At 54.2% G+C, this 13,517-nt stretch overlaps 1 protein-coding gene across 3 annotated transcripts in view; it reads left to right on the top strand.

Annotated features, from left to right (window-relative positions):
- CAPN9 (calpain 9) overlaps positions 1-13,517 on the top strand; it is a 44,918-nt gene that overhangs the window by 414 nt on the left and 30,987 nt on the right. For 2 of the 3 annotated variants that reach the window (XM_047825717.1, XM_047825716.1), the window contains exons 2-4: positions 6,637-6,706; positions 11,068-11,186; positions 12,643-12,776. In XM_047825717.1, the coding sequence (XP_047681673.1) occupies positions 6,637-6,706; positions 11,068-11,186; positions 12,643-12,776 (323 nt within the window). The remainder of the gene's footprint in view (positions 1-6,636; positions 6,707-11,067; positions 11,187-12,642; positions 12,777-13,517) is intronic. The other variant, XM_047825718.1, reaches the window with a different exon arrangement.

Below are 13,517 nucleotides of genomic sequence, written 5' to 3'. Positions count from 1 at the left end.
CTGGCTACACCCCACCCTCAGCTCTCTGACTCCCACCCACGGGAGCCCGGGACTGGGCCCCGGCTCCAGAGAGGGGCCTGTCAGTCGGCCGCAAGTGGGGATCAAAACATATCCAAGCCAAGTCTCCGGTGACACGTTCTCGCCGCATGGGCGCACGTGACGTGCCCGTAGCTTCTGGCCACAGCCGGGGTGCTCGGTGTGGATGGACAGTCGCTCAGCAAGCAAGTGCTCAGTAAGGGACGCTCGGAACACAGGGCTTCTCTCCCGGAACCACGCATCTGCCTTCCCGGAGGGGAGCCGGCGTCCGAGCTGCCCCACCCCCAACAGTCTGGAGGAGATGGTCCCCAGGGGCGCCAGCACGAGGAGTCAATATTTGCTGTGCTGGTTAGTCAGGCCTTGACCTCTGCCCGGGCGCCGCTGGCCGTCATTCCCTCTAGGCGGGGACTGGCCTGGGAGCGGCTCCCGTGGGGACGGGTCGCCACGGGCAGGGCGAGCACAGAAAGGGCTGGGCTGAGACGCTGGGTGGACCCCCCCCCCCCCCCCACAAAGAGTGCCCGCAGGACATTTGTCAGTTTATCATGGGTGCCCTTGGGGCCAACACCTGTGGAAAGACGAGCAGGGGTGGGCGGAAGGAGCCCCGGGGGGCTGGGATAGGGCCCCACGAAGGCCTCGGCCAGCCGCACGGGGCACTCTGGAGCTGGGATGGGTTCTCAGAGTCGCCTGGTGTGGGGGTGACAGGCCCACCTGTGTCTGTGCCCTTCACCGATGAGTCACGGGATGCAGTACCCCTGAAAGCCATGACCTTTGAAGAGGCAGCTTTTTCAGCACCCCCAACCGGGGGAACAAGACCCTCCCGGCTGCTGGGGGGTCTTTTGTCTTCCACAGAAGCGGGGGGTGGGGGGTGGGGGTGGGGGTAATGATGCTGCTTCCCATGCTGAGCTGTTGCAAGGATTCCTGTGCTAACGTGTAGGGCACGCAGAAAGGGGCCTGTAAATAAGTGTCACTGTGATCGCTGCCCTCTGTCACTGTACCCGGACACCATCACCTCCCGGGCCCAGGAGGTGCCCTGCCCCCGCAGTCTGCCCCTCCACCCTCTGGCATCACCTGTCATTCCGCTGCCTACAACTCCCCTTCTCTTGGCCAGAGCTGGACTTTCTCCAGCACGAAAGCTTGATGCGCACAGGCCAGGGCGGGGAACGCCTTTGTTCCCATTCCCGGAGGCGGGCCCCCCGCGGAACAAGGGCCACCGGGACCCCCGAGGGATTCCAGAGTCCCAGAGCTCAGCTCTAGGAGCTAGTCGTCTTCGCTGCTGATCTCCCTTGGGATTGCCCCAAATGATGGGTGAGGCCGCCACCCACAGACCAGAGCCCCCCGGCACACCCCAGCCCCTCTGCCCTCGGCCGAGGGCCCCAACGACGTCTTTATTTATCTTAACTCAGGTCGACTGGGTTGCTGTCCTTCCTGTGGACTCAATCTCAGAGTCTGTTCTGCCTTTCACTTCGCGTGCACCTGAGACAGACCTTCCCTTCTGTCCTCATTCCCAGAAACACACCTCTCCGCTTCCTCTCCGAGGGGTTTTGCGGACTTGTGTGAAATCGGGAGCAAGGGCCTGGGTGGGGGGTGAGGACTGATATTCCTCTTGCTGGACGGAGGTCCGGGTCCCTGGCACAGGGCCGGGGGCCGGGGGGCAGCAGGGAAATGGCAGCAACGTCCCTCCAGAAGGCCTGTGTGGCTTGGGTGCCGGTGGTGCCTGCTGGGGCCGCAAGTGCGGAGCTGCCCAGGGGGACCGCGGGGCTGGGTGCCCTCCCCAGCACCACCTTCTTGTCAAACACGGCTGTGCTTTGCAGGCCGGGCATGAGCACAGGAGCGGCCGGAATCAGAGAAGCCAGAGGGCGGTCCGCAGCCAGTCTTGCCCTCCAGGGAGCCCAGGGCAAAGGTGCACTGAAGGGGATCACCTGGGGGCCCGCAGTGGAGGTGGGGGGGGGGTGACACGTTCTGCTTGGGGAGAAGGTGAGATCACCTCCAGGGGGCCACCTGGAAAGGGCCGTGAGTGGGGTCTGAGTGGGGAGGGGCGGGTCTCGGGCACGGAGGGCCATGGTGCAGTCAACCAGTGGCCTGTCTTCCTGGGCCCCCCACAGCCCGACTTCCTTAGATCACAAGTGTCTCATCTGGCCTTTTTCTCCTCGATTCCCTGTCTGCCTGCGTCCATCTGCTTTCTTCTTCTGTGATCCCCTCCCTCACTTCGCAGCCTAAACCCCGGGCCGCACCTCCTTGTAAAGATGCCCACACCCCTCTAGCTTGGGTACACTGTGGCATGAGGCCATGACTGCCTCGCCCAGGCGGCTCACCCCTACCCCTGTGCCTCCAGAGGCCGCGGGCTGTCCTGAGACCACCCCCCCCCCCCCAAGCCCCGTGTCCCCATGTACCTCCACGGCCCTGGGAAGCACACCCCTGTCAATCATAGGGCCCGGCCTCTCCGATTTTGTTAGAACTGTGACTTTGCCCCCTTTTAAATTGATTACTTAGTGCAGAAAAGTCTATGCGTGGGGCTGAGCCCCTGATGATGTACCAAGTGAACGAAACAGGCCCCGAGCAAACATGCCTCCGGAACGAACCCCAGGCGCACAGGCAGCGCACCCAGATACACACAGAGCCAGCACGCACCTGAGACGTCCGCACGGGCCATCTGTGCCCCACGCCTACACGGGTCGCACACGTTTCACACGCGTGAAACTCACATCCGTCAACACGTGCGGTCACGCGGCACATGGCATCGAACACTTGGCCGCGCGGCGCCCCTTCCTTGGGCATGCGCATCCTCGGAACCCCCAGGACGGCGCCCGTACCGCCGCCCGCCCCTTGTCCCCGTCCCCCCCCCCACGCCCCGCCCCCCCACCGCTCACGGGCACCCGGCAGGGACCGCTGTCCCGGCCACGCATCCGGGTACCCCCGGGCTTGACACCGGCTGGCTGATGGGTGTTCACTTGGTGACAGTTTCTGAGTCTTCTCCCTTTGTATTTTCCTCCATCAAACCACAGTTTGGATGCAATTCGATAAAAGTCTCTTGGACAACAACAAGTGACTGCAAGATGCAGCCCAGAGACCGCGGCAGCTGCGGGCTAGTGGGTGCAGTGGGGGGGATGGGCCGGCGGGAGGCGGGGGAGGGGGCGGTCGAGAGGGGGAGCAGGCGGGGCCCGTCGCCCACTGCCCGTCTGGCCTCCAGGCGGTCCGGCACCTGCCACAGCCTGCTGGGCAGAATCTGCCAAGCTTCAGTCCATTTTGCATCCACTATGGGAGTGAGCCACCGCGGCAGTGGGGGTCCTGCTTGCTGGGTCCCTATAGCGCCCCCTGATGGCGGCTGGCTGTGCAGGGAGCGCCGTGGGAGGCCCCCGGGTGCCCCTTCGGGGCAGGGGCTCCAATACACGTTCCGTACCTGGCGCCGAATGTCCAAGGTGGAGGAGGGCGGGCTGTGTGTCGCGCGACAGAGGCTGGAGAGGTTAGATGGCCTGCGCCGAGCCCCTCTGCTGATCGGGGAGGGCTACCGCGGGGACCTCACCTTCCCACGGCCCGGCCCTGAGCCGCCTGCAACCCCCCTGGGGAACTGGGCTCACGGAGGGGACACAGCGCGTGTGGGAGGGTCCCCACCGGCCTGGTCGAGGAGCTGCCCCCCACCACGTTGCGCTGCCCTTCCTGCCCTTCCCCTGGCCCGAGTTTCCTGAAATATTGGGAAATGAAGCCAAGCGGCGCTCTCCCCCAGATGTTCTGGGGGTCGTCACTGTGCCAGGCGGGCGCATCCTGCGGGCTGCAGAGAGCACCATCATTGTATACTTTGGCTCTTTGCCTTGAGAAGTCCTCCTCCCCGCAAAGAAATCGCCATCCTCTGGTGATTGTTTGGGACACGGGCCAGAGGAGCAGCAGGGTCCCGGGGAGCTTGAGGAAACCCCTTCAGGGCAGAGCTGTCCCCTGAGGCATCCACCCCGGGACTGGTGAGGACCTCTCCTTCCAGTCCTGTTTCTGGAAATAAGCAGGAAAGCCCCTCACTCGGCCTGCACTCAGATCCAGTTTAAATGACCAAGCATCTGCTGTATGCCAGAACTTTCCTCTCTGTCTCGTGATTTGTTGTTTCCTCTCCCTGGACCTTCACCCGACTCCCTACTCAACGGCCTGCTTCTCCCAGACGCCCTCCCTGACTGCTCCAGCTAAAATAGCCTGCGCCTCACGCCATCACTTTCCATCCCGGTGCTTAGCGCTCCTGAACTTGTACATCTGCTCGCTTGTTTCCGGTCTGTCCCCCCTCACTGGGCAGGGGGCAGGGGGTTTCTCTGTCTTGGTCTTTGCCATAGTCCGTGCCAGGAATGGAGACTGGTGCCCCAGAAAACTGGAAAGAATATATGAGTTTTATACAATTGCTTTCAGATGCCTTTTTGTTCATGTTTTATGCGTATCTCTCTGTATATATAAGTGTATGTATAAATAACTATGTATACACAATAATATAATATGTGAACTATAGAATAGAATATATATAATGCACTGAGGTAAAGTGACATGAGAGATATATGCACATATCTCCCACTATATAGTGTGTATATGCATGTGTATATGTGTGTGTGTGCATATATATAAATGGTAAAACCTTGGACTGCAAGTAACTTGTTCTGTGAGTATTCCACAAGGTGAGCAAACATTTCTAATAAATTTTAACTTTATAAACCAGCAATGTCTTGCAATACAGGTAGTACGTGATGCCCAACGTCACATGACCACAACTGAGCCAATGGTTCTCTCTCTCTGTCTGTCTCTCTTCCTCTCTCTCTGTCTCTCTGTCTCTCACCGCAGGATTGTGGGTGATCGTCTCCCATGCTCAAATGCTCAGTCTCAGGCCATGGTGTTTGGCAGAAATCAGAGATTTTTCAGGATGTTGGAAAGTTCCCGCAACTGGGACTCGTGTATTTTTTGTCGCTTCTAAGCACCTGAGGACAGTCCTTTGTTTTTCCATACAAGAGTGAGCTTAGGAATGCTTTGCTTCATTCTGGGTCATTGGCTAGGTTCCTTGTTAAAGTTGCACGAAACGAAAAGGATTCCATTGGGGCGCCTGGGTGGCTCCGTCGGTTAAGCGTCCGACTTCAGCTCAGGTCACGATCTCGCGGTCCGCGAGTTCGAGCCCCGCCTCGGGCTCTGGGCTGATGGCTCAGAGCCTGGAGCCTGCTTCCGATTCTGTGCCTCCCTCTCTCTCTGCCCCTCCCCCGTTCATGCTCTGTCTCTCTCTGTCCCAAAAATAAATACATGTTAAAAAAAAAAGAAAAAAAAAAAGGATTCCGTTGAACCAACAAACAGCCGTGATTCCATCAGTGATAGTGAAAGTCGTCCTACACAGTAACCCTCCTCTCTCTCGTCTCCCTCACACCAGCCACGAAGCTTTTCAAAGGGAAGTACAGGTTAATTTATTTTTTTCTTTGTATTTTGCATTTTCCTTATTTTGTTATATTATATCACAGTATTGTAATCATTCTTATATGAATATTTTTGGGTTGCGGAACGAATCATCTGAGTTTCCGTGATTTCTTATGGGGAAGTCCGGTTTGATATACAAGTGCTTTGGATTACAAGCATGTTTCCAGAACGAATTATGCTCGCAAACCAAGGCTTTACTGCATATATATATGTACGCACAATACATATTTTAAAAAAGAAAGAAGCTGGGTGGGGAGAGTGGAAATTTGTATTTAATCCTAGACACCAGTCTGTGGTGTGTGTATTACCCCATTAAAAAAAATTTTTTTTAATGTTTTTATTGATTTTTGAGACAGAGAGACAGAGCATGAACAGGGGAGGGTCAGAGAGAGAGGGAGACACAGAATCTGAAACAGGCTCCAGGCTCTGAGCTATCAGGACAGAGCCCGATGCGGGGCTCAAACTCATGGACTGTGAGATCATAACCTGAGCTGACGTCGGATGCTTAACTGACTGAGCCACCCAGGTGCCCCTGTATCACCCCATTTTATTTTTTTTTTTCTTCAACTTTTTTTTTTTTTAATTTATTTTTGGGACAGAGAGAGACAGAGCATGAACGGGGGAGGGGCAGAGAGAGAGGGAGACACAGAATCGGAAACAGGCTCCAGGCTCCGAGTCATCAGCCCAGAGCCTGACACGGGGCTCGAACTCACGGACCGCGAGATCGTGACCTGGCTGAAGTCGGATGCTTAACCGACTGCGCCACCCAGGCGCCCCTGTATCACCCCATTTTAAGATGAGGCATTTGAAGCCCACAGAAGGTGTAATGCCCATAAGCCGGGAGTCAGGATTCGAACTCATGCCCCCCCTGACTCCTAGCCCAGGGCCTGAGAGGCAGTGGGAACCTTTGGTTACTGGTCCTGCTTTGCAGCCTGGCACGGCAGGAGTTGTCTGACCAGAGGACTGCACTGAGGGACCGCGCAGAAGGTAGGACCTCTCCCTAGGGGATGAGGGATGTCTCCCAGAGACTGGCCCAGGTTTGTGGCATCCCTCCGTAGGAAAAGAATCAAATACAGGAAAGAGCCCTCTGCTCCCAGAACGGAGAGAGACCCTGCACCTGCTCCAAGCACACCGGCCCAGGACGTGGCGGGCCTCACTTCAGTAACGCCTTTGTTCTTCCAGGAAATAGTGGAAAACCCAGAATTCATCCTTGGAGGGGCCACCAGGACAGATATCTGCCAGGGGGAGCTTGGTAAGTGGGGGAGATGGGGCATGGAGAGAGGGGGGTTGGACAGAGCACCCGTAGGGGCCAGTAGGAGAAGGCCTCTGAGCTGCCTCCGTGACAAGGGCAGCACGGACCCTGGAAACCCAAGGGGCACAGGGTTTGGGGGAACAGCACTGCTGCCCCCTGCTGCTTCCTCCTCTCCTCCCTCCCAGTCTGCCAGTCTGTGCCCCCAGATGGAGCCCAGCAGACCTGGGCGACTTGTACTCTTGTTCCCTGCGGGCGGATGTGCCTACGGTGTGGGGCTCGCGAGCCAGGAGTTTACAGAGAACAGAGATGCCCGGTGACGCTGGTCTGGCTCCCGGCCCCATGACACAGCTAATACTCGCATTAACTCGTCACCATGTCACCCTCCCAGTGACCCTTCCAATTTTATAAATGAGAACCCGACGCTGAGGGAGGCTAAGTAACGTGAGTCACAGGAGCGATAGCCGGGCGGTCGGGATCTGAACTTGCTCTTAACCATTATGCCGCCCAGGGGCTCAGACTTTGGGGCACCCCACCCCCCACCCCCGAGCTTCACAATCTCCTTCCTACAATTGACCCGAGAGTACCCCCAAGTCAGTTACATTGGACCTTGCATTTCAGGATTTAGTCCAACATTGGACTGGGTTTACCTTTATTCTATTTATGAAAAAAAAAGACCTTCTAAAAAAAAAAAAACAAACCAGTGGAGTTGTAAGCTCATGAGACCCGGATTCACAGCTGATCATGCTCAATGACCCAGCTACCCAAACATTGAACCCAGAGTCACAAACTTAGAGGGATGATAGTTGGTAGATAGATAGATGATAGATAGATAGATAGATAGATAGATAGATGATACATAGATTATGATGATGATGATAGATGATAGATAGATGATAGAAGATACATAGATGATGATAGATAGATAGATAGATAGATACATACATAGAAGATACATAGATAGATGATAGATAGATACATAGAAGATACATAGATGATAGATACATAGATACACAGAAGATACATAGATAGATGATAGATAGATAGATACATAGAAGATACATAGATAGATGATAGATAGATAGATAGATACATACATACATACATAGAAGATACATAGATAGATGATAGGTAGATAGATAGAAGATACATAGATGATAAATAGATAGATAGATAGATAGATAGATGATACACAGATAGATGATAGATAGATAGATACATAGAAGATACATAGATGATAGATAGATACATAGATACATAGAAGATACATAGATAGATGATAGATAAGATACATAGATGATGATGATGAAGATAGATAGAAGATACATAGATAGATGGTAGATAGATACATAAAACATACATAGATGATAGATAGATACATAGATACATAGATGATAGATACAAAGAGAGATACAATGATGCAACATGAGTCCACTTACCCATGGTTTTTTTTTTGTATAAATATAGTATTGTACTGCCAATGGATTTTCTCTTCCTCATGATTTTCTTACTAACATTTTCTTTTCTCTACCTTACTTAAAATTTTTTTAAATGTTTACACGTAACATTACAGAGAGACAGAGCACGAGCTGGGGAGAGGCAGAAAGAGAGAGGGAGACAGAATCCGAAGCAGGCTCCAGGCTCCGAGCTGTCAGCACAGAGCCCGGCGTGGGGCTCGAACCCACGACCCGTGAGATCATGACCTGAGCCGAAGTCGGACGCATAAGCGACCGAGCCACCCAGGCGTCCCTCCAGCTTACTTTATTGTAGGCGTGCAGTACAGGATACATGTAACATCCAAAATATGTGTTAATTGACTTATCACTAAGGCCTTCAGTCAACAGTAGGCTACCGGTTGTTCATTTTAGGGGGAGCCAGAAGTTATACATGGGTTCCCAGTTGTGCCAGGGATCGGTGCCCCTTACCCCCATGTCGTTCAAAGGTCAACTGTACATAGGTGATAGAATTAGACAGCCTAGCTAGAACTTTGACCTTCCGAAACTATTTTACATTCAGATTGGTCTTCATTTATTGAGGGTAAGCCTTCTCCGGGAGACTCTGTCCCTTCCTCATCTTCTCTCTCATCTCACCCCCAAACTCTTCCTCTATCTCCCTTCACTGCCCCCTCGCTTAGAAAGTCATCGTACAGGCTTCTTTGTGTTTCAAAGTTTTGGTTTGTCACAGGAGTGCAAACACCCATTTGGAATTACAACTGCATATTTAACCTTAGCTGGTGTTGATTGTAACTATTATTTTGTTTTCTTTAGTTTTTTAGTGTTTATATTTTTGAGAGAGAGAGAGAGAGAGAGAGAATGAGGGGGGGAGGGGCAGAGAGAGAGACACACAGAATCCAAAGCAGGCTCCAGGCTCTGAGCCATCAGCACAGACCCTGACGCAGGGCTCGAACTCACAGACCGCGAGATCATGACCTGAGCTGAAGTCAGAGGCTTAACCGAGCCACCCAGGTGCCCCTGTAACTAGTACTTTATAACAATTTTATTATTTCCAAATACTGTGCATATGTGTGCACAATGAGGGCTAACAATAAAATGAACAGCTGTGAGTCTGTCACCCAAAATACAAGCTAGAACATCACCATCTCCCACCTCTCCCGGTTGGTGGCCCCCTGCCTGCTATTGTCTGTTCATCCGGCTGCCCAACAAACTGACCTTGAGAGGGTACCCTTATTCTGGGCATAGCGCTGGGATAAGCAATACCCTGCATCCGTACGGGCCCAGCAGAGATAAAGCAATATTGCTCTGCTCTTGAGTCTTCCCTTTGGTTTAAGTTGTGTGAATAGCACCGGCTTCTGAATCTCCTCCCTCAAACGCTCAGGGCATTCCTGGCTGAAGAGACACGATCTGCCACACTCTCAGGAAAAGAAAGGCATTTTCCTGCACCAGGCAAAGCCATAACTTGGAGAAGAGTGGGGAGGAGGTCAGCCCCTCCTCCAGACCCCAGACCCCAGCAGGGGCCCCTCCATCAGACCCCAGAGCTGAAAGCAGGGACCACCTCCCGGGAGGCACTCAGTGAACCTTGCTGAACAAATGATCCTGTGTCCTTTCTCGTTACCATCTCCCCAAGGCCGGACCCCAGGCTGCCAAAGAGCGGCTGAGGCGTTCGAAACCTGTGGCATGTGCCCCCTGGGGGACACCGTAGGGAAAGCCAGAAGCAGAGCGACTCTGGGAGTCATTTCCCTGATGCTAGGCCTTCTGTGAGTCTCTCCTGCCTGTGCACAACAATCAGAAAGGGGTCATGGGGTATATGGTCTTTTCCAGAAATGTGAGCCCCGGGGAATCCCGGCTGAGGGCGACGGGGCCTTGAATTCCAACGACGGTGGTGGTATCTATGGCAAACAGATCTGGGAGAAAACAGAGGGGTTCCCGTTGGTTAAATGGATACTTCCAAATATCTGCTCACCCCTAGTTCCCAAGCAGCAATGAAGAGAGGGGCTCATTCCATTCTCAACGCGGGCAAGTGGCTGCATCCGTCTGGTACAGCGCGGATCAGTACGGTCTGAGATCTGACTGCACCTTGCAGTTGTCCTCTAGATGTGTGTCATCATGAAGACATCACTGCAGAAATCCGTAGATCAGTCAGCAAATCTTGACAATGAAAAATAATTGGAGGCACGCCTGGGTGGCTCAGTCGGCTGAGCGTCCGACTTCAGCCCAGGACGTGACCTCATGGCTCGTGAGTTCGAGCCCCGCGTCGGGCTCTGGGCTGACAGCTCAGAGTCTGGAGCCTGCTTCGGATTCCGTGTCTCCCTCTCGCTCTGCCCCTAACCCACTCTCATTCTGTCTCTGTCTCTCTCATAAATAAACATTAAGACAATTTTAAAAAATAATAATTGGAGCTACTGCGATCTCTAACTACACGGAGTCTGGGCTGTGGGGAGGCCTCGGTGCCGTAAATATACTCCCCAGGCACTTGCAAGGGCTATTTCTGAGGGCCCCCCAATTTCCTGGGCTGTGCTTATGAATTGCCTATTTACCCAGCGCACGCTGACACTGACATATGGAGGCTTCGCCCTCTGGAGGGGAAGTCTCTGGAACCGCACAGAGCTGATGCATAATGGAGCATATGTCTGAAACCCAAGTGAGCGTATCCCATAACGCTGGCCAGCCGACAACAGCCGTGCGTGATAAACCGGGCAAGGGAAGAGCCAGGAAAGGAGGCAGAAGGTGGCGGGGGTGGGGGGGTGGGGAGCAGAGGTATTTGGTGGTATTCTGTCCGTTTCCTTAAACGCGGAAAAGACGCGGCCACATCTGGAACGCCCCCACTTCTCCTTCTGGCGTATAGAGTTTCCCAATTTACTGTGAACTGGGCGATGAAAACTGTGATTTATGGCCTTCATTTCGCAGGCGACTGCTGGCTATTAGCTGCCATCGCCTCCCTGACACTGAATGAAAAAGCTCTGGTTCGAGTCGTCCCCCAGGACCAAAGCTTTGGACCCGGTTATGCCGGGATATTCCACTTCCAGGTAAGAGGGGGCCTTGGCCGGTAGAGCTAGGTCTTTGGGGTCCTCTTCAGCTGCTTGGTAATCCCGGGAGGAACGCGCCCCCATCTGTGGGAAAGCCGCACCCCAAACTGGGCTTTGTCAAGGGCTAACGTCTAAACGCACTCGAAGGACCGCGTTCGGAATATATCCAGTAGAACTTTGGCAAGTCTGCAGGCCCACGCTACAGGTTTTCGTCTTTGGAATATCTTGTGCGTTCTGCATAAATGGCCTAAAACTCTTAGACCTCTCAGGGACTGGATTATTTCTCATATTTTTCTCAAACCGAGAGATTCTCCTTATTGAAGAAGCACAGATTTGGAGACGTGTGTGAGGGTAAGAAATAGAAACAGAGAGAAGCACTGAGACGTCACCTGCTGGGGTCCCGGCAGGACACGCGTCGCCCCCGTGGGACCCGCGCAGAGCCTCACGTGGGCACGGCCTGCCTGGGAATCGGTTTGCAGCTTTCTTTCCACCCTGTTCCCTCTCCTCTCCCCACCTCTCCCCGTAGTCCCTGTGCAGAGCTGCCCACCCACGGACACCCGCCCGTCCCTGTGCCTATGTGGGTGACCTCAGGCAGATTTCCTAGGGACCCCGGCCTTCACAAGCTGTCTGGAAAAACAAGGACTGATGTCGAGCTCGTGGGGTGTTCACAGAACTAAAAGGATCCGATGAAGGGGGCAGCACGGGGCAGGCATGCATTTCTGTCCCGACACGCCTGGGCCAGCCCCGTCCCCTCCGTCCCCAAGGCCGGCAATCTGAGTTCTGACATGGATGCACTCACACACGTGTGCATGCATGCACACGAATGCACGCGTACACGTATGTGAACATATGCCCTCACACACGTAGCTGGACTCACTTATGGGTACGTGTGTGAACACACAAGAACACGTGCACGCGTACATACGGGTGCACGCACACTCACCTGGTGTCGGCACACCTGGCACGAGTGTGCCCCACCACAGCCTCTCTCTGCGTGTGAATGGCCAAAAGAGATCAGTTATAGAGTTTCCGCCCCCGGGCAAAGAGGCAACTCAAGAGGCAGGGACATCCAAGATAACCTGCGATTGGTGGAGAGAGGGACATGGAGACGCGAGCTGGGCAGGAGCGGAGCAAACCCCACACGACCCCCTTCGCTTGGGAGAGAGGAGCTAACTCGGCCCACCCTACAGTGTCCACGTGTGACCCTGGCTCTGATGGGTCGACACTGGGTCTCCAATCCGCTGCCAGCGGTGGGGTGGGATGCTTGGTGGACAAAGTCCAGGGGACCCATCATGGAACCCACGTGTGAGTTTCCTCAAGACCCTAAGGGAGGTTTGGCCTGAGGGAGGAACTGCCAAGGGAGCCCAGGGTGGGAGAAAGAGCCAAGCCTTTACAGATGGGGCTGGACCTCCCCTGTGCCTCACCCCCATGGTTTCCATCTCCATCCGGCCAACAGTTCTGGCAGCACAGCGAATGGCTGGATGTGGTCATCGATGACCGACTGCCCACCTTCAGGGACCGCCTGATCTTCCTCCACTCGGCCGACCACAGAGAGTTCTGGAGTGCCCTGCTGGAAAAAGCCTACGCCAAGTGAGTGCCCCCTGCAGGGCCAGGCCAAGGGCCAGGCAGGTCCAAGAAGTGGTCTCTATCCCCAGAGCCTTTTCAGAGAGCTTCAATGACAAGGGACACAGAGTTCACAGGTGTGGTTCCGTGTGGCCAACCCTCTTGGGGCTCGGTCAGGCTCAGAGGTGGAAAAGGAAAGTGTGGATAGTTTTCCTGTCATGGCTTAGCTGTGCCCATCCTTGGGCAGAGTGGTGACACATGTCCCTCTTCTCTCCCTGTGTCACGAGTCTGGCCTTCCGAAGAGCTGGGAGGGGAGGTGGAAGAAATTATGGGTGTGTTGACAGATCTTGGCTCTCCCGACTTCCCACCGAGCGCTGTTACAGCTCAAACATCTGAGCTGTGGTAAAATTGACCATTTTAATCCTTTTTCAGTATACAGTGCAGTGGCATTCAGTGCATTCACATTATTGTGCAACCGTCACCTCCAGGGGCCACAGCCTGTGCTTTCCAGGGCTGGGTGGGCATAGCTTCCTTCTCGGTGAGCCCAGCACAGGGAAATCCTCCCCCGGCAGCCCTGGAAAAGGCTTTGGGTCAAGAATTCCAGCTGGTAGGAGTCAGTGGAATATGAAGGGTATTCACTCAAAGAGTGAAGAATAAGTTTCCTAAAAAAGAAAATCTGTGTTTGGTTTTTGGTCATTAGAAGAGGCCCAAGATGAGTGGGATACACCTCACCAGAAAACATGGACAGGGGACAAATAAACACATGGA

This window comes from Prionailurus viverrinus, chromosome D2, assembly GCF_022837055.1.
Source record: "Prionailurus viverrinus isolate Anna chromosome D2, UM_Priviv_1.0, whole genome shotgun sequence".
Lineage (NCBI taxonomy): Eukaryota > Metazoa > Chordata > Mammalia > Carnivora > Felidae > Prionailurus > Prionailurus viverrinus.
The sequence above is the reverse complement of the archived record's forward strand: the minus strand, read 5'-3'. Positions and strand labels throughout refer to the sequence as shown.